The following is a 27,576-nucleotide window of genomic DNA, read 5'->3' as shown; positions in this document are numbered from 1 at the left end:
CGAATCATTGAAAATGGAACTTATGGAAAAAAGAAACGAGAGCGAGAATACAATCGCAAAGATGCGATATAGGATTTAATTGGACCAATGGATTTGGCTCGAGCCATATAACGAATACAAATTGCACTCACAGGATACGCCGGCTTGTGCCGAATAAACTCGATCGATATATTATGTACCATAATATTACGCTACAATCGCCATTCGAGCGTTCGTTTGCCATTTCTCTTTTCTTTCATCAAATAAAATAGCATCGTCATGTTACAGAGGATAACGAAAACCAATTGATAAGTATCGAGATAATTATGTATGCGTGTGTGTGTGTGTGTGTGTGTGTGTGTGTGCGATGTCTTTAGTGTTTATATATGTATAGTATGTATGATATGTATATGACGTTTCTCATTTGACACAAGAAAAAAACGACAGTTTTTGTACTCTGTGCTATTTTTGAAACGAGAAAAAAGAAATAACACGAAAGCACGAGAAGATTCTGTAAGAAATGTAGTCCCAGTTTTTTTTGTGTGTTAATATAAAAAAAGTAATTAACAAATGAGAAACAAACAAAGAAGGAAGATAAAGTAAAAGGCATCGTTTAAGAAAAAAGCTCTTAGACTGTACCTTTAATCGCGTCTCGCGTCAAATTTTACTCTAGCTTAATACAGTCGGGGAGATTAGTTGACGAACGTCGTTATGAGAGGTATGAGTAATACGCAACTATACGTGGCGATGGTATAAGCAATTTACGTTATAACTGTCCATACTAGTTCACGGAGTACCTTATCCCCTGCTTCTCGTTTCTCCTTCTCTTGCTCGTTGGTAGTTTGGCGGTAGCTCAAAGACCCCCGGTAACGGGCCTTTGCGTGTTACGCTCGGGTCAACCGCGCGTCCACACACGTCCTTGTGCTTGCGGTAATGCCGGTTTACGTACACACACATACGGACGACGACACATAAGGAAGCAGGAACCGCAATTTACTGCCTTAAACGGAACCCAATATTATCCGAGTAGCATTATGATTATGTGCTTTCGTTAAAAGAGCCACGCTGTACGAAAGCGGTGATGCCTTTAGCTTACATTTTCAGAGTATCATTTCACGTCTGTGCGCTTTCATCGGAATGGATATGTTCTTATAAGGTGCCTCGCAAAGCGAAATCTCAGAATAGACGCATCTCATTTGAATACGTGAGAAACGTGCGAACGCCGAGGATTGGTTTCGCGGCAATTTAATTTAGTTATGAAAACGAAGCGAGGGCTCTTAACCGTTTAATTTGGTCTCAGGTAACGCTCGAAAAGTCAAGTGCTGGAAGACGAGGATCGACCCTCGAGAGTATCCCTCCGTACCGCGTAATCTATGTTAAATCTTCGACCGCCCAAGACAATTTTAGCGCTGGGAGCGCGCGTCTTCCTTCCCTCTCCGACGTTGTTGAAAGGGTAACATCTTATATTTCCTGTATCGTTATCAGGATCGATATGAAAACTGTCAAGACATACATTATGCGACGACGATCGGCTCGTTTATCTTGCGCATACGAAAGCATCGCGCATCTGTTTACTTCTGTGATCCTCGGAGAATTAATTTCCAGCATTATTCCGCGAGGTGCGACGAAATCTCACGGCTCCCTATACAAAACTGCAATTAGTTCCAGTACGTGACTCGTCGTCGTCGACGCGCCCGTAGTATTCGCTCGCATACGGAAACGTTGAACCAAGTTTCGCGCGAGCGAGTTAAGTTAGCACTTAATTCGCCGAGTTTCGAGCCTGCGAACTTCCAACAGCTGAGACTGGGAGCGAAGAAAATTCGAGAAAGAGGAAAAGACACGTACAAGATGAGCCAGCCGGAGAAGGCGACGACAAAGTGCCATGAAAGAATCTTGTGATTCTTGAAACGGAAGATTTTCATTTTAATATGTAAGCTGTATGTAAAATAGACAGATAAAATTTGCGCAGATACATATATATATATATATATATATATATATATATATATATATATATATATATTTTTTTTTTCTTAAACAATCTTTACTTAATAATAATTATTTATTTTAGTATTAATTTAATTTTACGGCTTATTAATCTCCCATAAAATTATCAAAATAATTGAGAAACATTATACAAATATGCATTCGATTTTCATCCACTTTCGATCGTGGTTAAACGAAATGGAGTGTAAGACCTAATCGGGTATAGACCTAATTAATGACGGCGGTGGATATCGAAGAGATAATCGCCGGAACCGAGTTCTTTTATCCTTCGAAAGGTGGAAATAGCGCGCTTCCGATCTCGGACTCGTCCAAGCGAAAGAAAAAAAAATAACACGCTGTTAAAGCTCGCGATAAACCTCCTCGGCAGGGAATGGGTGAAAAAAACTTGAGACAATGTAGATCGGCTATTAAGATAAGAACGAGGGAGGATTGGTCCAACGGCGTGAGAAAGAAGTACCGAAAAAACGGAGGTGAAAGTCACGGCAGTGGAAACGGACCGTAAGGATCAGTCGCGCGCAAAGGTCGGGGCGAAAATCAGGACGTAACTTTCGCCGAGTGGTGAATTCCTCTTGGATCGAAAACTCCATACGCGTATAAGCTCGAGTTCTACGGACGAGTTGTCGAAGAATTCCAGAATACAATAATCCCCCGCGTACGACTCGCGTGAACTCGTATTTCGTTGGCATTTCGTCGGAATATTCCGTTTCAGTTCCCTTTCCGAATACGATCGCGAGAGAAACTCGCTGGAAGGAAATATGACAAAGCCGCGGCTTAGAATAACTCGGTCGAGCTTTTATCGACGCATTCCCGATTAAATATAACAGGCCAGTAGAGAAGAGGAGAGCATTTCTATTCTTGAGGCGCGATCCACGGAGGTCAGCGTAGAAGAAATGTCACCATCGGATGCAGGATGCGCATCCCACAAATGCAAATGCGCGTGCAACGATAACGATGGGCCGACAACGGACTGTGCTTTCTCAGAAAAAGGTCAGAGGAAATGCGATCGCGAGATTCTTTAAAGGGCGTTGACGTAAAAATAGTATCTGGCGCGCGAGCGACAGCCCGTGAAGCGCGGATAACCAAAGCTCTCTTTGAATGATCAGCGGATACGCTTTTAAGCGGTGACTATGTATCTCTGCGCTTCCATGCGGAACGAATACGGAGTGTCGTAGCAAAACTTTTATTTATTCGATAGAACTTTGATTTTTAAACGAATATTGATTAAAATATACTTGCATACGCGCGCGTATAAATGCACGCACCCAGACTCTATCTAGATTGCATCCATACATATTATTCTCTTGTTAATTCGTTACTTTTTCCTATATTAAATTACGTTGTATCACGTTGCTCATTACAGTATAATTTTCTACGTGTTTATAACGAGACTTGATAGAAATACACAGAATTCATTAAAAAATGTACGTTCTTTAGGAACGATAATGTAATATTCTTAGAGCTTCGTGTTTAAGAAGATGCTTTCAAATATAGACCTTTTTACCGCTTCTACATCATACTTATAAAACGTCAGTTTATTAAAGACACGTACATACAGTGCATTCTTTTCACGTCGACATTTCACGACACATTTTTCTCGCTTTTCAATTGGCAGTTGTTTCCTATGCTTTCCTCTCTCTCTCTCTTTTTTTTTTATGTATATAATACACAATAGAAAGCTTAAGATATTTGCTATGTGTTATACGACCAAGTGAACAGGAGCAGTTCATAGAATTCTTCTTTCGCGTTGCCTTCAAATAACGGTCGTCCATTCTTCAGGCGCATAAAGAACAAACTATAATTTAAATAAAGTTATACTGTTCCATAGCATAAAACTTCTACTACGCGCAATTGCTCTTTGGCAGTTAGTATGCAGAAATGTAAATAGGATAAAATGATGATCAAAAACAAGATAAGTCATTAGGATTAGGTAAGAGTCATGGAGAACAACGCAAAGAGATTCTACGACAAATTCAATTCTATTCAACGTCATTTTAGTATAAATACAACACATCCGTGAAAAGCAACACAGAATATCTCTCCGAGATTTATCAACGCATAAATATAATAAAATCGCGCGGAAAAAATTGTTATATATCTCTTTTCTCCTATATATTACTTTTCTCAACATAAATATATGGTTAAAAAATTGAAGAAAGAAGCGATTAAAAGAATCATTGACATTATGAAACATAAAAAGCCATTCTGGCATTACGTTGCAACGATACCGCGGATAAAGTTTCGACATAACATAACAATATTTCATGCGCCATTGCAACGGGTCGTCGATTCTATTCTATCCGCATATTGCTCGCCATACAAGTTGGCAAGGAGAACCCCGTCTCGTGACGGGGAAAAAAGTAGTTGGCAAGAAGAATTCTGTATCGCAACGGGGAAAAAAGTATTTGCCGAGTATCACGTATGACGCGGAGTAATACACGTTGTAGACGCTCGAGGTCGGTTGCGGAAATGTAATCGAGGATCGAGAAGAGGCAAGAAAGCGACGTGAAAAGTAGCTGACGTAAAATTGAAACGACATTTGTGGTATACACGCGACGTCGCGTCGACGGCAGCGGGCCGTTATTGGCGAGAAAGGTGTCGCGAATGAAAAAAGAAAAAAAAAAAAAAGATCGAAATCGGCGAAAAAAGGATAGGTCGATAGCGGTGATCGCAGATTGGCGATGAAAATTTTCGTTTTATGCAAACGCGAGCGAGATCCCTACTTGTGGCCGTAGATTTTTCAAAGACCATCAAAGAATTCCGCATGCCTTGCATCGCCCGCATATCTGCGCACACATACACACGCGCGCGCGTGCATGTAGATCGATGCAGGTAAATCGCAAAGCTTCGGAAGCCCGCGTCCTTCTTCCGGAATGTCGGTCACGCTTCGGATTTCGCCGCTGTTTATCTATACTTATATCGCGAAACTTTATTTCCGCATTTTCGCGGAAGAAAAATATCGATGACGATACCGATTGAAGTAGTGTGAAACAAATTGCCCCCCCCACCTCCCCACCCCACCCCTCCTCCCTCAGATAAGGATAATCAATCCGATTCGCGAGTTTATTTATGCTCGAGCTCGCCATTTCATCATTATGGAACAAACAGCTGTTAGCTCGTCGTATTTCGCATGCTAGAAGAGAAATGCCGATTGCAACATTGTAGCAATTGGAATTCGTACTATTGACAAGCAGCGAGCCGCGTGTAGCTCTTTCGGTTAATTACCCGAGTTTCAAGAGGCGTCTAGCATGGTCGCGGTAAATAAAGTGGTTGCTGTTACGTTTTGGCGCAACCAACAGCCGATCTTTTTTTTTTTTATTTTACTAATGACGTGTCTCTCTCGTTTCGCTCTTTACCTCGTGACAATTCAAAAATCGCATGCATATTCGTGGAAAATCAGATAGGACGCGCGAAGTAAATGTGTTTGGATAGTGAAAGAGCGCTGGCAAAACGAACAGTGGCATTTTTATCGAGGGAATTATCGCGATATTATTCCAATCGGTAAGAAGGTACGGTTATTACGGCAGTTATTGGAAATTATGGTGCCACTATGTGGAACGTTGACACTCTTTCGACGCGCACCGATGGGCGATACATGTATGTACGGTGGCGCACATGCCGCCTGCTGCACGAGACCTTTCATAATGGTAATCGATAAATAATCTGCCGTAATCATACGTGCGGTTAATGGTCAGATTTAAAACGTACTACGTGATATCGCGACCGCGAATTCGTACTGTGATTTCGAGAGCGTTAACGGAGAACTTTTAACAGTCGTTTTTCGCCATCCCCTAGACGCGACGATCAGTTTCCACAGGTCAGTTTTCAAACATCGACTACATCGGCTTCGCATTAGCGGGATATCGGGCGTGCACTCGTTGCAAGCTCGGTCAGTTGCGTGGTACGTGAATAGCTTCGCACAAGAGCTTTCGCTAAAAATGTTTCACGCCCGCGCGATATCCATCCATCGTTTGATATTGTTTATGAATGACCCTTTTTCATCTCTCGCTTGAAGCACCGATCGATCCAATCAAGCAATCGTTTGACGCGCTTGTCAAAGATGATTCCCTGTGAATTTTTAGAGAATTGTTGCCGCCTATTACCGATCATTGCATAATGGTACAAAGCGATTTTAACATTGCGTAAAAAAAAAAAAAAGAAGAAGAAAAAAAATTGTCGAAAAAGCCTCCGCTGAATAAGCACGTTATATGACGAAATGATTCCGAGTCAAAAGATTATTGTAAAAAATTATTAAAATGATAGAAATATCAAGTGATTTTTGTTTTAGAGAGACGTTGGGGATAAATCACGCGATTAATAAAGGCATCCTAAAATGATGATTTTACATGCTCCCATTTTTCGAAACGCAAAGTGCGCAGCGTTGATGTGACTTTTCGTCTTTTATTTCCTCGCTTCCTTTCATGGCGATAACATTTCCCCGGCCTTATTCTCGAAAAATGGGGGAATCTCGCGGAAGGCAGCGATCCATCATAAATTTAATATTCGAAATTTCACGAATGTTCCGCGCGCTTTGGGGGCCATTCGTTTCAACCGGCGATATAAATCTGTCCGATAATGTACTAGGAAATGCAGTTAGTGAAGCCCGAAAGTCGCATAGCTTTCACGGATACACAGTTAATGGTAAAAACGCGGAGAGAGAAACGCGAAAATAATAAGCCGCGTCTGCATCCATGTATAAAAATGGCGAGATTATATAGCTCATATTTTGTTGTATTTTGCGCAAGCATATAAATATATCGTATCTTTGATATTCCAGTCGCTTTTGTCTCTCCTTCTGCGTAGAGGGCGAAAACGGCGTTTGCAAAGCGTTACGAATGAAATGAATAATCGCATAGAGCATTTAATAAATCAAAACGTCAAGATAGAAACTGTTCGGAGATTCGTGCGCAGATTAGCCGCAATTTTGAGAGCGAGGTTGCACGTGTTTTCTGTTCAAGGCGCGCGCGTGCGCGGGCTGGTCCCCGCACATAAGTAGATTATAAATTCGTTTCGCGAATGTTATTATCCTTTGATTAGGCGCCTCGCTGCAATCCAATTTCGCACAATTCGTAGAAATACGTAACGTAGTTCGCAAAGCAACCGCGGTGCGATGCTCGCGTCCATAAATATTTTCGCGATCGTTACCGCGGTGATGCCCGTATTTCGTAACGTTTCGGTGATCCGACGTGAAACGCACGGATGGAGACGCGGGCGTTTACCCGCGTTCAACTGCCAACGAATTCGCGTCTGTCTGTAAATTCGGCCAACATCCACGTTAACCGTGTGTAACGGTGCCTTATACAAAAGCGGATAAAAGGTATCACGGATTTTATCAAAAGCAGATATTTATCTTTTTTTTTTTTTTTTCAAAAATATTTTTCGATTTTCGATAAACTTTATAAAAATTTGAGTGCACATATATGTTTTCCGATTTGTAACTTTCCTCATAAATCTAAAAAAAAAAATTCTTTTTTTTTTTTTTCTACGATCGTAGATATTTAAAACAAAGGCGACGCAAAAATAGTAATTTAAAAAGCGATGCTAGATTCACGCGGACGACTAAAAGGTCTTGGAGCAAAAGGCTCGCGGGTTGATTCACATAGAATGGTTAATTACATTAACAAACTTTTGCGGTGGTGCTCTCTCCAACGTCATCCCTAATCCGACACAGAGCGCTCTGTCTGCTTTTTGCAACGAAATGAGAAACTCGTCGCCGCGGTCGCGCGACATCGCGACGACTCTCGGTCTTGGCAATTAACACGAGCGATTTTTTCGCATTACGCACAGGTGGTAATTATCATCTGCATTTCAATGCGCGTTAAACACGATTGCAGTCGATGCGTGAACGCGAGCGAAAAGTTTGCTCGATTAATTAACGCTGAATGCACGATGGTAAGTGTTGTTGTCCGCTATATTATTCAACGTCGGCGGTATTTTCCTACCCTATAATGTACATACATATAAATACGAACGTTGCCAGAGTAGAGAGTAGAATAAATATCAAGGCTCTTTTGAAGTCAGAGTTTCGACGATAAAGCTGTCTCTCTCTGTGCGCTATGTATTTAAAATATTAATTATCTCTTTACTTTTAAATATTCGCGTTAATTATGTACCCGTCATTTAACTTTCCTTTAATATTTTTTATTTAATCAGCTAGGAAGAGACAGTCTCACCGAGCCTTATTTGCGCGTCGTCGTGTTTTCACGCGTATCGAGTTCACTTCAGAGGCGAAAACCTGGCGCGCAACCGCCGTGTTCCCGGGCTGCGTCGAACACCGTAAAAGTTGGCTCGATCGCGCGAGTTTGTCGCCGCGACACGACGGGGAATCAGTTTAGCCCGCAAACGAAGCTCCGTCGGCCACGGCGCGGCTAATCCTAGATCCGCAAGTAAGTTCACGCCGAGGGTGTAAACCCGAGAATGTCGCGGCTAAACTACATTATTCTCCTCGCGCGATACCTCGCAGCCCGAGAGAAGTCGGTCCGGGAAGATTTATCTCGGCGACGTTTGTTCGATACCGTAAAAGATCGCTGCGAACAGAAGGAGAGAGGATACTACTATTGCTCGAGCGTGGTACGAAAAAGGGCGCGAAAGAAGAAAGTCGGATATTCCTCTCGCTCTCGAGCTCTCGACGATCGTCCGAAACCTCTGGTTCCGGGAGTCCCCATAAAATGACTGGAGTAACTTTTTTATTTTATCATCCGGCCGTTCTGCGAGCTACTTCGACGTGCTTGCATACGCGACCGTAGATAGGTAGGTAGGTAGGTAGGTAGATAGATAGATATGTGTGTAACCAGTATTACATATATATAAAGGTAAGGCATAGCACGCGAACACGCGAGTACGAAAGTGCGATCGAAGTAACCTAGACTCTCCGTTTTCAGGCCGACATCGTGCGATTCTCTTCGAGGTTGCTCAGTCAGTATAAGTACGTGTACTTCTTTTTGTACTTTTTATGCCGCGACGCTAATTAAGTATATTTTATCAGTACGCACGTCTCTCTAAAAGTGAGTATCTTTTCGCGAAGAATTTCATGAATCGCGTTGAACGGTAGTCGTCGAAAAAGATCACGTCGAAAATCGTTTCGGTTTCCCAAATCGTCCGGCGTTACTTGCTCGGTGATGCGGAAAGCGCCGAATGAGGGCGGCGATAGTCGACGGGATACTGCCGACTATCGGAAGAGGGAAGGTTTCTCCCCTAGGAGCGCGTTCATTCCATATTTACAAAGGCGCGATACGTTTGAAACGACGAATACAGAAACGGGCAAACCGGTAGAACAAAAATGCATCGATGGCACGCGCAAGCGACTGTCACCACCCGTCATTATCGTCGATTTTCGGTCGCGTTTTTTTTTCAGTTCGTTCTTTTACTCGCCTCAGCGCCGGGCTCTTTGAAAAGTACCGACGTCTACTCTGTCAATTACTGATAAAAACGGCGACAGGTTGCGCAGCGCGAACGACGGACTAGAACCGAAAACGGAGACGCGCGGGTAGCAGGAATGTAAATTATCACGTCTGGCCGGACGATAAATAACGCGCGACCCTCGCCGAGCCCAAAAATGCGGCGGTCGTTTTGCACGAGTTAAAACGACGAAAAAAAAAGAGCCGATGATTCCGCGAGAGGACAACCTGGCGTGTCATCCGTCTAACCGCGGAGATCCGTTAAACGCGCCTCTATACATCCTGTTTGCGTAAAGTAATACAATTTTTTTCTTTCCGCGCGTGCTCCGAATCCTACCCCTACTCCTGACATTTTATTGAATGCACTGACATTTGAGAAATTTCTTCCTTTACATGAAAATACTTTTGAAAGTCGCCCCCGATATCTCGCGTGGCATCTCTCCGACGCACGATTTCTCCGGTTATCTCAATCGTAATAGCGGTGTATTATGGCGGCGGGTTTAACCAGATTCGTAGAGAGATATGATTACGGTAGAAACGAGTTTTTCTTCGCTTGACATGCCGATGAAATATGATCACGGCAACCAACGTCCGTGAGACGTGGGGGATGTGGGTGGATGTATGCGGCGTCGTTCAGCGTGCATAATGTTTCATAAAACGCGCGGCGGGGTTATTTTTCGGGAAACAACGACGGTAGCCGACCATTTCTATCGCGTCCGGCTGAGAGAACGAGATATTTCATCGTACATTTTTTTCTACGCACGTTTGTATAAACCAAAAAACCTAAGATTTCTGCAAACAATAAACACGATAAATGATTAAATTCACGATATAAATGTTTCTCTATTACATAATGTTTTATATAAATATAATATAAACAGTTTTTAATCCGAATCGCGTGATTGTTTCTAATATTTATTCATACTTAGGTTTCTTATATCATTCGTTAGCTACGATTCTTTTAATTAGTTCGAAATTGATATTTCGTCAATGTCGAGATACAAATACCGAGAGCAGTGCTTTTTAAACTAAGAATACGATACAAAAAGATCTATCAAAATCTATAAAATCTATATGAAAAATTTATAAAAAATATACTCTTCAAGTAGGTTCAAAAACCAGAACTTTGCGTTATTGCCGGTCTTCGAAACAAGATTGCTGCAAATAATTCTATTTGAAAATTCGCGAAACTATTTTCTGGTTGTTGCCAGAGTCAGCCACCGGCTTCGGATGTTCTCTTTATAGCGTCGAAAAATCTATTTATCGTTCGCTTCGCTCGCTTTCGGTTGTCGTGTTGAGGTCGAACCGTAGAGAATCCATTTTGCAGCGTAATGTGAAAAAGCAGAACGTTGACATATCGCGCGACCGAAAGGACGATGACGAAAAAGAGAACGAGAAGAAGGGAAACAACTAAAAGAGAAGAACGCAAAAGGGCAGTCTACGCACTATGTATCTAGATATATGCGTACGTATATATGTGTATCATGAAAGGTACTAGCGCATACGCCATATGAAGCGCGCTACGGTGAAACAAAAATGACGTGTGATTTGGAAATATTCGCCGCCTACGTCATCGCGAATTATTGGCCGGATCTCGTCTGTAACCGGGACATCCCCGGCGGCATTTTTCACAATATACGCAGTAAAGTCAGTACACGCTTGCGTAACACGTAACTCATATACGAAGCCGGCCAAAAACGCAGGAAAACGCGAGAGCGAGAGAAAGAGAGAGAGAGAGAGAGAGAGAGAGAGAGAGAAGGAAAAAATAAATGAAAAAAGACGCGATTTCGATAGCTACGTTCCCTTAGCCCGTAAGAAAGGCGCACCTTTTCACCCCACGAAGACATCACCACACGGACAGGCGAACCTCCGAGGAAATCTTCGTAGTCGACCCCCGGACTGTTTCCTTTTCCTCGAGTTAGACAGGACAGACGAGACGGATCTGCATTAACTATGAATTCCACCCATCCCTTCTACTATCAAGTGATCCGTCCTCCTCTACGACCGCGTCTATCTCTCTCCCTTTTTCCCTCGCGACATCTTTGCCTCTTTCCTGTCGCTCTGTTTTAGATGATGCTGATACGGAGTGCCAATTTTCCGACCGACCGATGGATATAAGCCGAGCGCGTTACGCGAATTAAAAAAGAGAAAAGGACAAAAGGACAAAAAGCGTTCGTGGATTTCCCCTGCGTATTACCCGAATGCGCTCCCGTCTGTCGACTGCCGGGGAGAATCGCGGAAAACGGAACTATTGAATTCAGATCGGCATCTCCATTGGGGAAAATAATTCGTTCCGCACTAAACGCGGCTAACTCTCGTCATTCGTTATTAACAGTATGCTAGTTCCGCTACGTTCACAGGTTGGACGATGTTCCGCTTTCCCGAGGATCAACCGATATTTCGAGTGGATATCCGTGATCGGTAACTCGATCATGGATGTTCGCAGGAAGCTTTGTAAAAGCGTGTAGCTCGCTCTGATTTTCCATTACCTACTTACTGCTTTGTTACATTGACCTAGCTAGCGAGAACGCGCATGTTTTATACATCGCATCGATACGACATTATCATTTGCCATCGCTGAAATTCGCATTCAAATCCGGCGAGAGCTTTCCGACAGTCGAATTAGGATTACGTCGCGACATAATTAATTGACTGAAATGCCAGGGATGTATCATCGTCATTACCAAGTCAGCGTAAAGCTCGCCCGGATTACCAGATTGCCGCGTAATGATCATCGCCCAGTTAGCATTGCATCCAGTCGTTCGATCCTAAATTCATATTTATTAACGTCGCAACGACAAGAAACGACGCCATGTGATTCGTGCACAGCTACAAGCTTTTTCTAATCTGCATGCGGGCTCGCGAGGCATCGCTTCGTCCGGTCAAGTTTAAGCGGTCTTAAAGTTCGTAAAGTACACTCCGTTGCCGTCTCCAAGATTGAGCTTGGCGCCGAAGACTCGTCTCATCACTTCCACGAAAGTCCAAAGCAAACCGCACAAACGCGCGAGATTCGTATTTATCACGAAGGACATTTGTGAAATCTTGATAACGCGAAATTTTAATTGCGAGCAAGGTGTCGTGCCGAGGCAACGCTGACACATGTTCGCGATACAACGTACACGTAATTCAACGCGATGCGTGCGCTCGTCGTTTAGCCGCCGAGCCGCTCCCTGCTCGAAACACGCGTCATTGCTCGTCTCTTCGAGACGAGTCACACCGGGCTTTTTTCGAGCCCGGCCCTAGGGAGCGGCGGCAGTCACGTCGATGGGGTTTGCTCTCGTCCTTTTGCGCGCATTCGACACTCGCGACGACATTAATAATCCGTTCTCTCATTTCCGTTTCCGCGAGCGTCCTTGAGCGTGAGTATTATATTTCGAATAGAGAACGTTACGCATACATTCACAATAGTTCTTCTCCCTATCTCTTATTTTTTCGCGCACGTATAATACGGCGAGAGTCTCTTGTGCGCGTTTATAACAAGATTATTACGATCGCGATTAATTTCGCAAAACGATTACGCGTATATCGAGAAATCGAGTCGTACTTTTGTCGAAATATTATAGCGCGAATAATGACAAAGAATTATATCTTTTTATAAGCGTTCTGGTGGAGGACGAACTTTTTGCATGTGCCATCGATCGAAAGCGCGCGAGCGACAGCAGCGTCATAGCTAATAAGTAAACCGTAATAAATTACGTAGATCCAGAACGTTCGTTCGTGCAAAAGGATTATCTCGTCGCGTTTAAATAACGGCTCGAGTGGCCGAGCGTATCGGTGCTTTCGATCTGGTTTCGCGACGCGACGCGTGCGACTCGATTCTCTTTTATACGCGCGATCGAACGCGAGATACGCGCGTGGAAAAGTGGCGCGTCGCTCGGGCTCTCGTAGATTTCGACAGTCCTGGGAAGAGTACAATCCGCGTCGTCCGCGGTCATTGTCCTCGTGCACGAAACGTCCACAGCGGAGAAACTTGTCCGTATCACGATCGGACGAGAAAGTTACTTTAACACTAGAGCATTTTCCGTTGATCTTTACTCACCAGTATTCTGCGCGATAATCGGGTCAATCGCCAGCAACACGACGAGGAAGATAGGAGTCATATTGACCACCTTCTTTCCCGCCTTCTCTCGGCCACCCGTGATCACTGCACACTTAACACCACAGCAGCGTGCCACCTATGAAAAGATAAATCACCTTCGTCATAAACATACCACCTTCGTCACTCAGGGGAAACGAGGAAAAGCAAGACGACGACGAGATGATGCGTCTTCCCGACGAAAACGTTGCCGCGAACGTCACACTGGACAATGATCGGTAAGATTGAAAAATTCCTCTCCTTCGTCGCACACACAGGCGCCGCTAGGAGAAGATTATTCCAAGGGGGGAGGGGGGGGAGGGGATGAGAGGCGAAAAATCGGATACGTTGAATTCTCGAGCAGTACGATGTAGACGCGGATGATCTCGCTGATATTAGCGTTTGTCTCTCGTTTAGGCAGGAACAAGAAAGCGTAACGAGGAGTTTGAGCTACGCGTAAAAAATTACTTGTTTCTGGTGCGTTTACAATGTAACTATACAAAACGACGGAATAACGCAAAGGTGCCTGTTCTGTGGCCGTCGAGGCAAAGTATCGACACACGCCATTTACCACTCTCTCTCTCTCTCTCTCTCTCTCTCTCTCTCTCTCTCTCTCTCTCTCTCTCTCTCTCTTCCTCTTTCTCTCTTTCTCTTTCTCGCGCGCGCTAAAATATTCCGCGAATGTATCGAAAAACGATCGGTGCGGGCAGTCGTCAACGTTAGGGGAGAAAGAAGCGCGCGTTTTCCTCCGAGCTGGTCGCTGACATCGTAATAATGGCTGCGATCGTTGTGTCACTTTCCCACGGCGATCCCTGTACGTTCACGTAAGCGAGACTATTTACATTCTTCCACCGTTGTGCCGTGTCCGCTCGTGCTCGCTCTTGCCGGTTTAATGGTAGGATCAATTTTGGAAAGGATGTCACTTCTAGACTGGCCTCCGAAAGGCAAAACGTCACGATGTATTTCCCAGGAGATAGAAGATATTTCCACTTTACTCTCCCTCCGACATTTTCCGCTCTCACGCCACGACTCTTCCCTCCTTGTTCCTTTTCGCCGAGTCACCTCGTCTCACCGGTCGTCTTCTTCCTCGCGACGTTTTCTTCTCCTTCGATACCGACGATAAGGTGCTAATAAGCTACACGCGGTAGCTTCTGGTAGTTCAGAATATCCGTACTTGGAATGTGTAAATGATTATCTGCCGCCTTATACCGACTCTCCTCTGCCGTTCCTCCGACTCTTAAAAATCCCACATTCTTGACTGTGGGCTCTCGTTGCGATTATCTCGACTCTTTCTTCCTGTGATTCCACGACCATCCCATATTTTCGCGCGTCGCACGCTCTAAGCCGAGAGCCCTCACGACAAAGCCTTTACCGAGCTTTGCCGCGCGAGACGTTGACCCTAGACTTGGCGCTGACCACGTTTCCGACTCGCGTTACATCCTCCACATAACAGGCTGTAATTGTTCCTCTCTGCTTTCCCGCAACTTCCACCAGACGGATAGACTTTTCATTTTCCACCCAATGCTTCTAGCGTTCTCGTTATATCCTCTTTTCCTTTGAGTTCTTGCTAAGCAAAGTATATATACATATATATGACGTAACTTCCGCTACGCTCGGAAAGTCCAAAAATTAAATAGCTGGTTTTTCATAAAACAACTGTAGAGAGTGTTGTAATGTAGCTCTTTTTCGCGAAACAATGGCGGAGCGTTGTAAAATGTAACAATCTCTCTCTCTCTCCAACTCTCGTCAGGAAATGCGAACGATCCGTTCTGTTTAGCGATCAAGTCGAGTCCACGGCAGAATCGGGCAGAGAAATTGTTTCGCGAGAAAGAAAAACGAGACGGGTACGATTAATAGTAGTAGCTCGCGTGTTGATATTTGTACGGCAGTATTACATAGAGGTACATTGCACTCGCGACTACGGGACTCCTTCGAATCTTGTTTCGTGTTACCTCCCTCGCCGCACGCAACGTTACGTTCTTTTCACCATCCAAATCCTGCGAATATATTTTCCACAGTGTCTTTCGTTGCATTTATATGTTTTTCAACACATTTCTCGTTGCACTTCCCGTTCCTCGTCTCCAAACCCGTGCTCGACGTCGACGAAAGCTTAGTCTGATTTCTCAAATTTACGAACGTTCACCTTTCCGACCATCCTTCCCATTTCTATTTGTTTTTTTTTTATTTTTCGGAATATTTTGCGTAAACTTGTAACAGCATTAGTCAATTTCGTCAACGATCTCTCGCATCTTCTCTATACCAGTCTCTACTTGATACGACACTCTAAATAATGCCGTGTGTTGCGTTTTTCGTGCAAAAAAATTTGTCCCTTTCGACAGGCAGACTTGTCTTCGGAAGTTTCACGTTTTCAGGTTACAAGGGAAGGAGCAACGACTCGACGAACGCGAGCCTCGGATTCCTATCGCGTACTCGCGCGACTCAATTATAAATTACTCCGACGAGCGTATGAGACCCCGCGTTAAGGGTAGTTTTCTGAACGCGCGCTGCGGCCTGACTGACTCACCCCCATGCCCCCCGACAGCACCCCCCACCCCGTTTGCCCGCCGCCGACATCCCTGACGCACGCGCACCGCCCTTCTCGACCTCGGAATCGCCGTACGTACACGTACGAATTCGCGCCAGACCAGATTTTACGACTATCGAGAGAGAGAGAGAGAGATATATACTCTTGGTTCTCCTTTCTCTTATATCTTTTTTTTTTCTTACTAAACTAAAGTCGCGAGTTACGAGCGAGTTTATGTATTCCCGGATATATGTCGGAATGTAAGTCGCGAAAGAACTTGGTGGCCTTGGAAATTTTTCAATATTCTTCGCGACGGTCGTTTCATTGCGATTGTATCTCCTTTTCCATCCGTTAATCCATTCTTATTAAACTGACGATGTAAAAAAAATGATTTTTTTATCGCAGAGAGAAAAAAATACACGCGCTATAATTAACAGTTCTATCTCGGGGAGTGCGCTTCTCAAACCATCTCTCTTGTGGTATTGTTAACGGCACTGTGTATTACGCGGGCGAGACGAGAGCGAGAAACGGGAGCAATTCGGAGACCCGAAGAAAGGGAAGAAGATAGCCGCGAGTTAGGTAGGGGTTTGGTTTCGGCGTTGGTTTAAAAGCGACGCATGCGTCTGCCGCGTAAGGGGATGTCCGGGGTGAGCTGCCTGCCGTATTCCGGCCGACGTATCGCAGTTTCTGGCTTGATGTTTGTCCGCGTGGTACTCCCAGGGACGGCTGTGCTCGTGGCAATCCACGAGGGTGCAGCTGATGTATCTCCTAAAGGAACATCTCTCGCACGGAGAAAGTTAGCAAAGCGGATAGAGATAAAAGAAAAAAAAAAACAAAAAAGGAAAGGGGAGAGATGAAAAAAGGAGGAAAGAGAAAGAAAAAGAACGCGACAAAGGAGAAATTATCGACGGTGATCACGATCTTGCGCCTTCTTGTTTCGAGAGATAGTCCGGAATCTTTCCCTTCTTTCTTTCGCGCCAACATTTGGACTCTTCGCCGTCCAGTCGTGGAACTCAAGAGACTCTTGGGAATCTACATGGAAGACGGACTCGGTGGGACTGATCGTTTTTTCAACAGGTAAGTGCCGTGACGCGTTTACATATGTGCCAGTGTGTATCCGTCCACGTGTACGCGTTTGAACGCGACAAATCGAATTTCCGGTTGTATTAAAATATTATGCAAAGTTTGTCATAACTTAAAAGTGAAAACTATGATGTTTACGTTAAAAGAACCGTCGCAAAAATATCAAATTTTGTGATAATGTCTAATAATGTCTTTTGAAAAAATGATATATCTGTCTAATTTTAAATAAATAGGATAATATGACATACGATATGACATTTAAAAAGTAAAATTAACAGTAATTAAATATTATAAAATCATTAAAAATCAACAACAATCTTCATTTTAGCTACCATAAACTCAAAAATGTCAACATACACAGTCATTAATTTCATTATTGGAAATTCGTTGTATCGTTCCATTTATCTGAAGATCTCGATGAAAGTAAGCTTGGAAAATCGGCCAAAATTTCCGTATTCAGCAGCGAGATAGGATGATGGTCTACTAGCAATTAATTATTCGCGGTAATTGATCAATGTTTACGACATTGCCGCGGAAATAACTTATACTCCTTTATGCTTTTATTTCGCATTCTCTTTTTACGGCCAATCGTACCTTTAATGCTACCTCTCTCTCTCTCTCTCTCTCTCTCTCTCTCTCTCTCTCTCTCTCTCTCTCTCTCTCTCTCTCTCTCTCTCTCTCTCTCATCACTTGTATCGTTCCCCTTCGACCGCTAACTCCAGCATACTGACTCACTTCCGCAATGAATGCGCATTTGCAAATGTGTTGAGTTAGCACGCGACTCTTTTGCATATGTCAGTATATATCGAATTCTTTGAACATGATATATCGGCGTGAATAAAAATGGTTATTTTACTAAAACCTCGCGTTAATTTGACGAGTATATCAGTGCTGAGATAAAAATAAAAGCAAAAAATTATTAATAAATTTTAATACAGTAAAGCACGTAACGTGTGATAAATCGAGCAATATATAATAATAGATACAGACAAGCTTAGCCAGATATCTGTTTTATACCCATGATATGAATTTATGGTATTAACGAGAATGTTACATATATTGTATATGTAACATTCACTAAATATTTTTAAATAATAATTTTCGTAGTCTTCTACTAATTTTTCTTGTCTAAATAAAATTTTGAAATTTTTGATATGTTATAATAAAAATGTCGAAATACTAATCGAATCAAACAATTATCTATACTTTCATAGATAATATCATAACATATAGATAGTAATCGATGTATATGATTTAATCGATCCGATCGGTAGTATTAGAGACGGTGTCAAACCAACATAAACGTGAAACAATTACTATATTATTAATCGCATAATTCAAGTTTAGGGACATGGAGTATTTGATAGATGGAGCGTGGAAAATATTTATTAGGTAGCATAGAGCGGCAGGTCCGTCTATGTCTTCATCGTTTATACGGAAACTTTACTCATAAATCGAACGCCGTTTAAAATTGCAAATAAAGTCGGACGACAGTAAAGTGAGTGCCGAGAGCTTAATGCAGAAATATGCGCGAAAGCGCGAGCTCGCTCACGCGCGGCCCAATGCGAAAACTAAGAAAAGAAGGAAAAGAAAGAAATATAAAAATGCGTCTCCCTTTCTCTCTCTCTCTCTCACTCTCTTTTTCACGCCGCGCGCGTAGTCGAGAACCAGGGAAATGCGCTCGCCGTTCTCGGTGATAATAAAAAATTCTAAGATGGGCATAACTTAATTTAATACCGTGGCCGGCGCGCCGTTGCCCGATGATAAATCTCTCCGTATCCTACCCGCCCCCTGTTCCGGATCTTCTCGTCCATGCTGAAATCTTCCCCCTCGTTCTTCTCTCGCCCCGAACAAAAGATAACAACCGGAATAAAAGTAACCGGAAAGCACGGCGGTCGAGCACGACGGTAGGTCTTAATTCAAGACAAGGCGACAGGCTACGAACGTGCACGGAAATGACGAGGAGTAACTCGGGGCAAAGGGTTAACAGGATAAAAATCGTCGGCAATTGTCGCGTCAGTCCATAATTAAATTCTTGGCAGATGTGATTGAGTTAAAATTCGATATACTCTAATTATCTTAACAAAATAAATTAGAAATATATAATCAAATATACAATGATGTTATTCGTGCGAAATTTGAAAGTCAATATATGGTGCATTGTTGAATATGACAAATTTCGGTTACAAATTGTATTGAAAGATTATTTTTATAATGCTTAGCACATACACAATTATTTGCTGATATATTTTTGCATAAAACAAAAATATTCGCGCGATAAAATATAAATAAGTTCTTCGCTGAATTATATATAGCAAAATCATAAATTAAAAGCAGCTATTAATTTGTATTTTATATCGTATCCTATTTCTTGTTATTTTCTTCTTTTATCGAAAAATTAATAATGGATAATAAATTAGCATTTGCGACATCCGAAATTCATAATCAAGCAAGTTCGAGCGGTTTTCATTTGCAACCAGATTAGTACCTAAAAAATAAAATTTGTTCGTTTATTTTCAGAATGGATGCAATATCGTAATCCGCTTAATAGCGTTTATCAATTTAAAATTCGGGTTAACGTGTTTCAAAATGCAGAGAAACTCGATGGATTATGAAAAATATATAATTTCGTTCAAGCGGCAATGTTATTAGAATAGACGATAATAACGCTCTCCCCAAGATAAAACTTTAATAATTGATGACAAAACTCGTCGTAAAGAGTGATGTGTACATTTTTCGTGCATAACACGTTTGTTGTTTTCTCTTTCTTTCCCTGTTTGCGATGCTGACGTTGCCTCATTACTGGAAATTCTCAAAAGTTCTTTTCCGGGTATGCGCGTTCTTTCCGAGTTTGTTTGCGCTTGTCCGCAAAGCGGACATCGACGGTGCTTCTTTCTCGAATCTTTTCCCCATTAACACCATATTAATGTCGTCTCGGCTTCTTGGGAGAAGGGAAAAAAAAAACGGAAAAAAAGATAGGAGAATGTCGACGCAATTCCGAAAGGACGGCGGAGAAGCTTGCGGAACAATCGTACGCCGTGCACATTCCGCTAACTTATGAATAAACATTTTTCGAAGGTACCCAGCGGAAAATTACTCTCGGAAATACCTCGATTTTCGTCTTATATTTTCGTCTCATATTTTCTCATAAGAGATTCTACCCTCTTAGTGTACGATTTGCTCCTGCAAAATCGGATAATCGAGCTTGGGAGATTTCCATATCTCAAGAGAAAGCATTATAATAAAATTATATCTAATTCATTTTCTCCATTTCCTTAGAAATGACAAGTTTCATAGAGAAAATTTTTTTTAAACGTAACAATATATAGTATATAAAGCAAAATTCGATAATCGTTAACAAAGTTTAGAAAACCTATCGTGATATAAAAACTGAAAATACTTCATAATATAGAAAAATATATTCTTTTTGTAAATAAAAAACTGAAAAAAGCTTTCAGAAAAAGTCAGAAGAACTTTGGATTTTCTTTAAGCTGAATGTAATAATTTTAATAATTTACAGAAAAATATAGCGTGTGTGTGTATAGACGTACATATATGTAGTCAAGAAAAGTTTAATTATAATTGCGAGATAACAGAGTTACGTGTTTGCCAATGATAGTTTAATAAGTCATAAAAATTGTTTTTCGCGATTTAAATCCTCGCGCATTTATGATCAATGTTTCATAATTAGTTCGCTATTACATTGATGAATATCGCAAAGCATATTGCCATTTTCTATGAGCGGAAAATCGTTTCGCATAAAACCAATATGCTAAGCGCAAATTTATATAAAATGGCAGACTCTCTCCAACTCTCTTTCACTTTTAAAGTTAACCGGACATAAGGCATTGTCACAAACGTAAAATTATTCAATTTCTCTGTTCAAAACAACTATGAAACTAAATTATTTTCAGTTACACAGTTAGTAATAAAAATTATATAAAAGTTACTACATTTTTAATATTAAAATTAAATACGCAGATACAAAAACTTCAATTTCTCGTATGGTATATATTTATATATAATACGCGAGCGCAATATTGACAAGCCCAAATAAAATATAATAGAATAAAAACAAAATATGATGCATCGATCGGAATCAGGCCTGAATATAATAATCTCAATCGCGATACTATTTTGTGTACAACTGCAATACTACGCTTTGCTATTTTGATTCGGCAAATAACGGTCGACATAAACGACGGTGGTTTCAGCATAATCGCGTTTATTTAAACGAGCATCGATATCGCGAAAACCGCACCAATTTGTAAATTTGTAGCTTAGACTTTTATATTACAGCACATTTACCTAGCATAATCGATTCGGATGACGTGAAAAATCACTACGTGTAGATTCGATCTTTTCCTCTCTTTTTTTAATCCCCTCTCCTTTACACCCCCTTTCTCTTTTCTAACCCTACCTCCTTAGCTGTTAATGGTTTCGATCACGAAAGCAGTTGAAAATCAAGACTCACTTCGGCACGAAACCACTTCGACTGCGAGGAAATACGTAGAAAAAAGATTTTTCGAGATGGCAGCATTATATGTTGAAAAGTTGGTTTAATCTTACTCGAAGATCGAACCTTTTTCCGAGGTGAAACAGAGAGATATGAAGGCTTAATAAAATTGCAAGATATAACAAGAATTTGTTTCGTAAAATCAAATCGCGAGTCTTATTATTACGCACGATGGCAATGTCGCGTTTACGAAACGATTCAGCAGAACGCCTAGGTATCGATAACGACTGACGACTCACGCTTTCCGTATGAATTGTCATCTCATCTTGTCAGTAGCTTTTCTCTCTCGGCGCGAATCAAAGAAAAGCTGACTTGAAAAAGAGTGCACCAGATCCGGGAAAGGAAAGGCCCGCCATAACAATCCTTCTTTTTACGAATGGTATTTAGAAATGCTACGCAACGTCGAGGACGCTGGAGAGGGCGCGGCGGGATATCTCTTTTCAAAGACGTCTGCAAGAAAATACTCGCGGAAAGGAAAAATCTGTAACTCGACGGGAGTAGCGCGAGAAATCCAATTGTCAGTGCCAAAGGAACGACGAAGTACTGGCTAAAGCGGAGCTTTCGAACACCGCCGAATAGTGCGAATCGGAACACCGGCGTAGCGAGAAAGAAGGATTGAAAAGCAGGACCGTTATATTTGCCGCCGACTACGGATTTCACTATCGACAAACTCTTGCATTCTTAGTTCGTCATCTGCTTCGCATCAAAGCAATTTTTAAACAACGTTCACGACGACCGTGCGGATAGTTTTATTCCGGCGTACATATTACTCGAAAGCGAGTTTTCTCTTTTGTTTGTTTTCATCTTTAAGTATAGTATCATAAGTATTAGTATGTCAACAGATATCTTTTTATGAGTATGATGACATATATACAATATATATATATATATATATAAATGTAATAATCTTTTTTATATATTATAGCATACATAAAACTTTAAATATATCTAAGATATGTACAAACTTTAAAAAAAAAGTTACGAATTATAGCCTTGTATAATTTGTGCATATACATAAATAAAATTATAAAAATATCATCAACTTAATTTAGTTTTAATAAGAAAAATTACAATATTTATTAAAATTATATATACACATATTTAAGAAACAATTTTTAAAAATTCCACAGTTTGATTACAGCATCTATCTTATAACTGTGTCATTTTATATTCTTGCGAGACTTGAGATAAAAATACGTGTATGCAAATCGCGAACGATAGGCGTAACGCGCTAACGAATGCTTTTAATCTAGTTCGGATGAATAAGTCCGCCCTATGCGATTCCAATCCTGTTCCCCACATGACCCCGAGATATCCCGACCCCGGAATGACTACGCGCAATGGCGTTGAATGTACGAACACGCGTGTGTAAACGAATGCGTCCGCAATCGAACGCGGTCGGTGTCGTTCGCTTCGACTACAAATTCTCAATAGCATCATTTGAGTTTCCGTTTGTGAGTCGGCTATGTGTGTAAACCGTTCGGCCAATGCGGCAGTAAACACAGTCAGTTTGCTCTGCCTCAACTCCATACATACGTCACAAATGTCCCGTTCATTAATCTTATAACAAATGCCCGTTATCTTAATATTCGAATAAATCCTCGTTAAACGTTCATTTTCTTAATTTAATTGTATATATTATATATATGGTTTGTCACATTTGCTACACTCTGTCTATGGATAGCGTAACTTTTTAAATAAAAGTCATTCAAAGTAAAATTTCGATAACGAAATAAAATGTCATAAATGATGAATTAGCCGCGCGTCGCACATAAATAAATCATTCAACATTAATTTAATTATTTGGATATATTGATCTTAAATGAAAAATTAAAGAATTTAGAAATGTGTAGTGCTCTTATGAAGATATGGTAGATAAAAAATACTATCAGCTTCTCGTAAATCATTTGACAGAAATAATGGCAATTTATTTCTGAAAATTCAATGATTACGGTATGTCGCGATATGTTACAACGTACAAACAATGTGACTTGCAGTATCTACCTATTCTAATCATATTCTCGTCTACTTACTGTTATTAATCTTAATTAAGCCATTTTAACAGACATATCGTAATTTTATTATCCACTTTTACCTAAATTTATCTTGATTTTGTTTTAGATCAATTTATATGTATTTGTGTGTGTGTGTGTCTATTTGATAATTAAATATATTAAGCAATTTATCCATCAATATTGATGAGAGAGCGATACTGTTCGCACATTATCGGTAAATAACTTAAATGGAAAATAGATAGATACTTGAAATGCCGCGAAACACGAGCAAGACATCGCATGGTAAAATTGCCTTACGCTACAAGTTTTGAAAGTCTAAGGCGATAAACGATAATATCGTTTTATTAAATTTCCTTCTTTCATAATTAAGCATAATTATGTCGGCTATGAAAGTTTCGACGGACGAAGAAAGTTAAATAGAGGAATTAAAATTTTAATGTTCCGTGACGGTTTCATATGATTGCGGAAAGGACTAATTAAGACCGAACATCAGTCACATAATGTGGTGTTGATTTAAGTGAAAATAATAAAGAACGTGACAATTCCCCTATTAGTAATATTCCCTTATTGGAAGCTATTTCGCTTATATAATTGCTTGTTATATTCATCTCTATAAATCGGTAAGATCCTCTGCTCCGTACTATACCGCATATTAATTCCATATTAATTGAATTTTTATACCACATATTTTCGTTTATAAAAACAATTATCATAAATCGATGAGACATAACATGCATGCTGTCATATTAGATTAATGTTTCTAGTTTCACGGAAATTTTGCGGTTGAAACAAGACTGTGAAATTCAAATTTCACAAACGCAAATACATTTCGATTGTAATCCAATGCTACCGCGCAAATTTGTGATAGCCACGTAATTATCAATATGTATTTAATCCATTAGCAAAATTTTGAATTACTAAATATATTCGACAAACATCGTACAATTTACCGTACATAATTGAGAGAAATAGCACAATTGTAAATATATATATATATACACAAATACAAAAAAATGTATAAAAATATATAAATGTATGAATTTTTTGACTAACGCGCGTATCCAAAGATTTAGATATAAGATTATGAAATAACTATCGTATACAATTGAAGCCAAAGTTGAATAAAATTTCATTGCAGATACTTGATATTATAATAAATTGATGTTACGGTAAAACTATTGACGCGAAAAATTTCTAATTTATATATTTCTGTTGTCCAAGAAAATGAAAGAGAAAAAAAGCAAAGAAGGTACAAATAATACCATAATCGTCGATATAGGTTTTTTTTATGTTTTCGCTTTTTCGGAGTGCATTTCCACTCCTTTTTTTCCCTTCTGTTCTCTCTTTTCCTCTTTCTCGCCTGCCCACTTGCTCGCGTTACTGTCACTCCATCTTGTTTTCTCACCGCGGTACGTTCTCGTAACAAGATCTGACAAACAATGCTCTTCTTTCGCCTTTGTTCCAAAATTCTTTGCTATGTCTGAGGCTTTGTATACTCGTCTGTATTAATTAAAAGTTTTTGAAAGCCCCTCGTCGTATCCACCTTTTGAGTTCAGACAACAAGCCAACGACTGCGAACATTGCGACATGAATTCGACACTTTCTCAACTTCTATCTCAATCCCCTACTTTCGCTCGTACGAGGAATTGCTTCCTTATCCCCCTTTGCTAGCTTTTTTACGGTGTTATAGCGATTCATGTAATCCCTTTCAATTCAATTGGATCTCAAACAGAAAAATGGCTGTTTCTCATCAAAGATTATCTACTGTGTCATTGTCCATTCGTTGTTTCTCAACTTTCATGTTTTTCTAATTTACTCTCAATAGTTTCAAATTAAAAAAAAAAAAAAAAAAAAAATGGTAATTAATTCTAAAATAATAAGAAGTGATTTCTTATCTTTTTGAAATATCAATATAATGTTATATGCGAAAAAATAAACAATTGACTTTTATTATAAATATTTTACACAATCTTCTTCATAATATTACAAATAAAATATGCAAATATATGCAATTATTTTTTGTTTTTATATTTATTTCCCCCATGAGCTATATCTCTTTGTCTCGATTTTTTCCGATTATTTCTACTTGTTCTAATAAATCTGTTCAAAATCCTTGTTATGATTATTGTGGAAAGGATTTTCTATATGGTATCTATTCATCCCGAAAGTCAAGGTTCGGCTAATATTTTCATAATTCTTCGAAAGCTAAGAGAGAGAATTCTTGTCGATATAATACATATAAGTTTCTTAATATACTAATTGAAAAAAAAAGAATACATCAAAAATATCGAAATCATAAATACAGTAAAAGGAACGCGATAAAAGAAAGTATATGAAAACTGAAGGCACGTCAAGTAAATCCAAAAATGATATACAATTATGATAGCAAAATCGCACCTTCATTTACTCTATAATTCATGGCGAATGTTTCATTTTCATCGTGAATCTTCGTGGTGAGGATATTTCCAGTTTTTCCATTATTTCGATTTCAAAAAAATTCAAATGCTGGTTGACGCTTTCTCAAGTTATTATTTATTTATTTATTTTCTTCATTACAAATTCATTGAAAAAGACGAAAACGGAAATTCGTTAAATTTACAACGTCAACAAAGTGTGTTACACGAATGCAAGTGAATTTTTCAATTGATAAATATTTTACTCTCAAATGTTTTTCGAAGAAAAAGTACTAACGTTCATATTGCATCAATGTTACATAGTTTTATAGAAATTCTTGGCAAGTTCTTCAACATCAGAGAAATTTTATCGAAATATGTGTAGGTCGGAGGAAACGCTGAAAGCGATTAGATACGTGGCATATCTTTCAAATAAATCTGGATATTTATAAGTATCAATCGTATTATAATCTCTAGCCATAATTCCCACTTATTGACAATGCTTCGTCATTCATCGTTTTATTTTCACAAAGTTAATACTGAGATGCATGTAAAAGAGAAAGAAAGAAAGAAAGATCGTATAGGCAAGATAGAGATTCTTCAGTACTGCGTGTAGGTAGCTCCCTTAACAGTGGCACGAAATGTCATTGTATGGAATTCAACTGGCCGCTTGGGTTTTCCAAGCTCTTTTCCCAAAAATGTCCTTGCTCGTTTTGCTTCTCTTCTCGTCGTCTACTTCCTCCTCCCCGTCGTTCTATCTGTCTCCCTTGCTCTCTTCATCTTTTCTTTTTTTATTTTCCTCATTCCATCTCCGCGCTCTCGACCAACATCTCTTGTCAGTCGATCCCAAGCGAGATCTCTAATGGAATTGTTCCGTCGGACAATATTACGCGTCGGTTCTGCATTTTTCATCGAACATTGACCATTCGAATTGCCATGAAACTCTCCTCGACGAATCGTTACACGCGAATTGATACAGAGAAAAAGCTCGTCGGGACTTGGTCCGGCGGCAGGTAACATTTCGAATATTCGCTAAACGATAACTCGTCCGCTACAGAATCGCGTACATTGTTTTTGGCCTGCTCACTTTCACAATATATTCGCATTCCGAGCTGTTACTTTCAAATGCACACGTAAATCGAATGTCGCGCGCTGATAAGAATGAAGTAAAAACAGCCACGCAGAACTTATATTAGTCGGACCTTTTTCGGTAGCAAATTCTATAACGTTAATCTCATTGGATTGTATCAAATAAATTGTATAAAAAAATTACCAAGAGCAGTTATGACACAAAATTATGACAATATGTTATACTACGTGCGATGAAAAAAATTTATCAACTGTTATACAGAAGATTCATGCAAGTTTAAATTTCAAATAAAAGTCTAATCTTAAAAAATATTGCAAATATAAAAAACATGATTATCAAAATATTTAATAATTTATATTGTACTTTTTTTTATTGTTTTGCTTAATTCGCTGCACACACGCATACCATACACACATACATGCATATTGTACTCTCTTCGCTCTTCTTTATTTCATATACTTCAGACTCGTAGTTCCCTTAAAATGTGAATTAACTTCGCA

The 27,576-nt window shown here is 40.2% G+C and overlaps 1 protein-coding gene across 5 annotated transcripts in view; it reads right to left on the bottom strand.

Annotated features, from left to right (window-relative positions):
• The window catches only part of Lar (tyrosine-protein phosphatase Lar), a 374,983-nt gene that overhangs the window by 200,206 nt on the left and 147,201 nt on the right, over positions 1-27,576 (bottom strand). For all 5 annotated transcript variants that reach the window (XM_070304372.1, XM_070304376.1, XM_070304377.1 and 2 more), the window contains exon 4: positions 13,420-13,555. In XM_070304372.1, coding sequence (XP_070160473.1) covers positions 13,420-13,480 — 61 coding nt within the window. In that variant the 5' untranslated portion in view covers positions 13,481-13,555. The remainder of the gene's footprint in view (positions 1-13,419; positions 13,556-27,576) is intronic.

Source organism: Polyergus mexicanus, unplaced genomic scaffold (assembly GCF_030449975.1).
Source record: "Polyergus mexicanus isolate NDT 795.1 unplaced genomic scaffold, iyPolMexi1.0 SCAF_11, whole genome shotgun sequence".
Classification (NCBI taxonomy): domain Eukaryota; kingdom Metazoa; phylum Arthropoda; class Insecta; order Hymenoptera; family Formicidae; genus Polyergus; species Polyergus mexicanus.
Note: the sequence above shows the minus strand (reverse complement) of the source record. Positions and strands in the feature narration are given on the sequence as shown.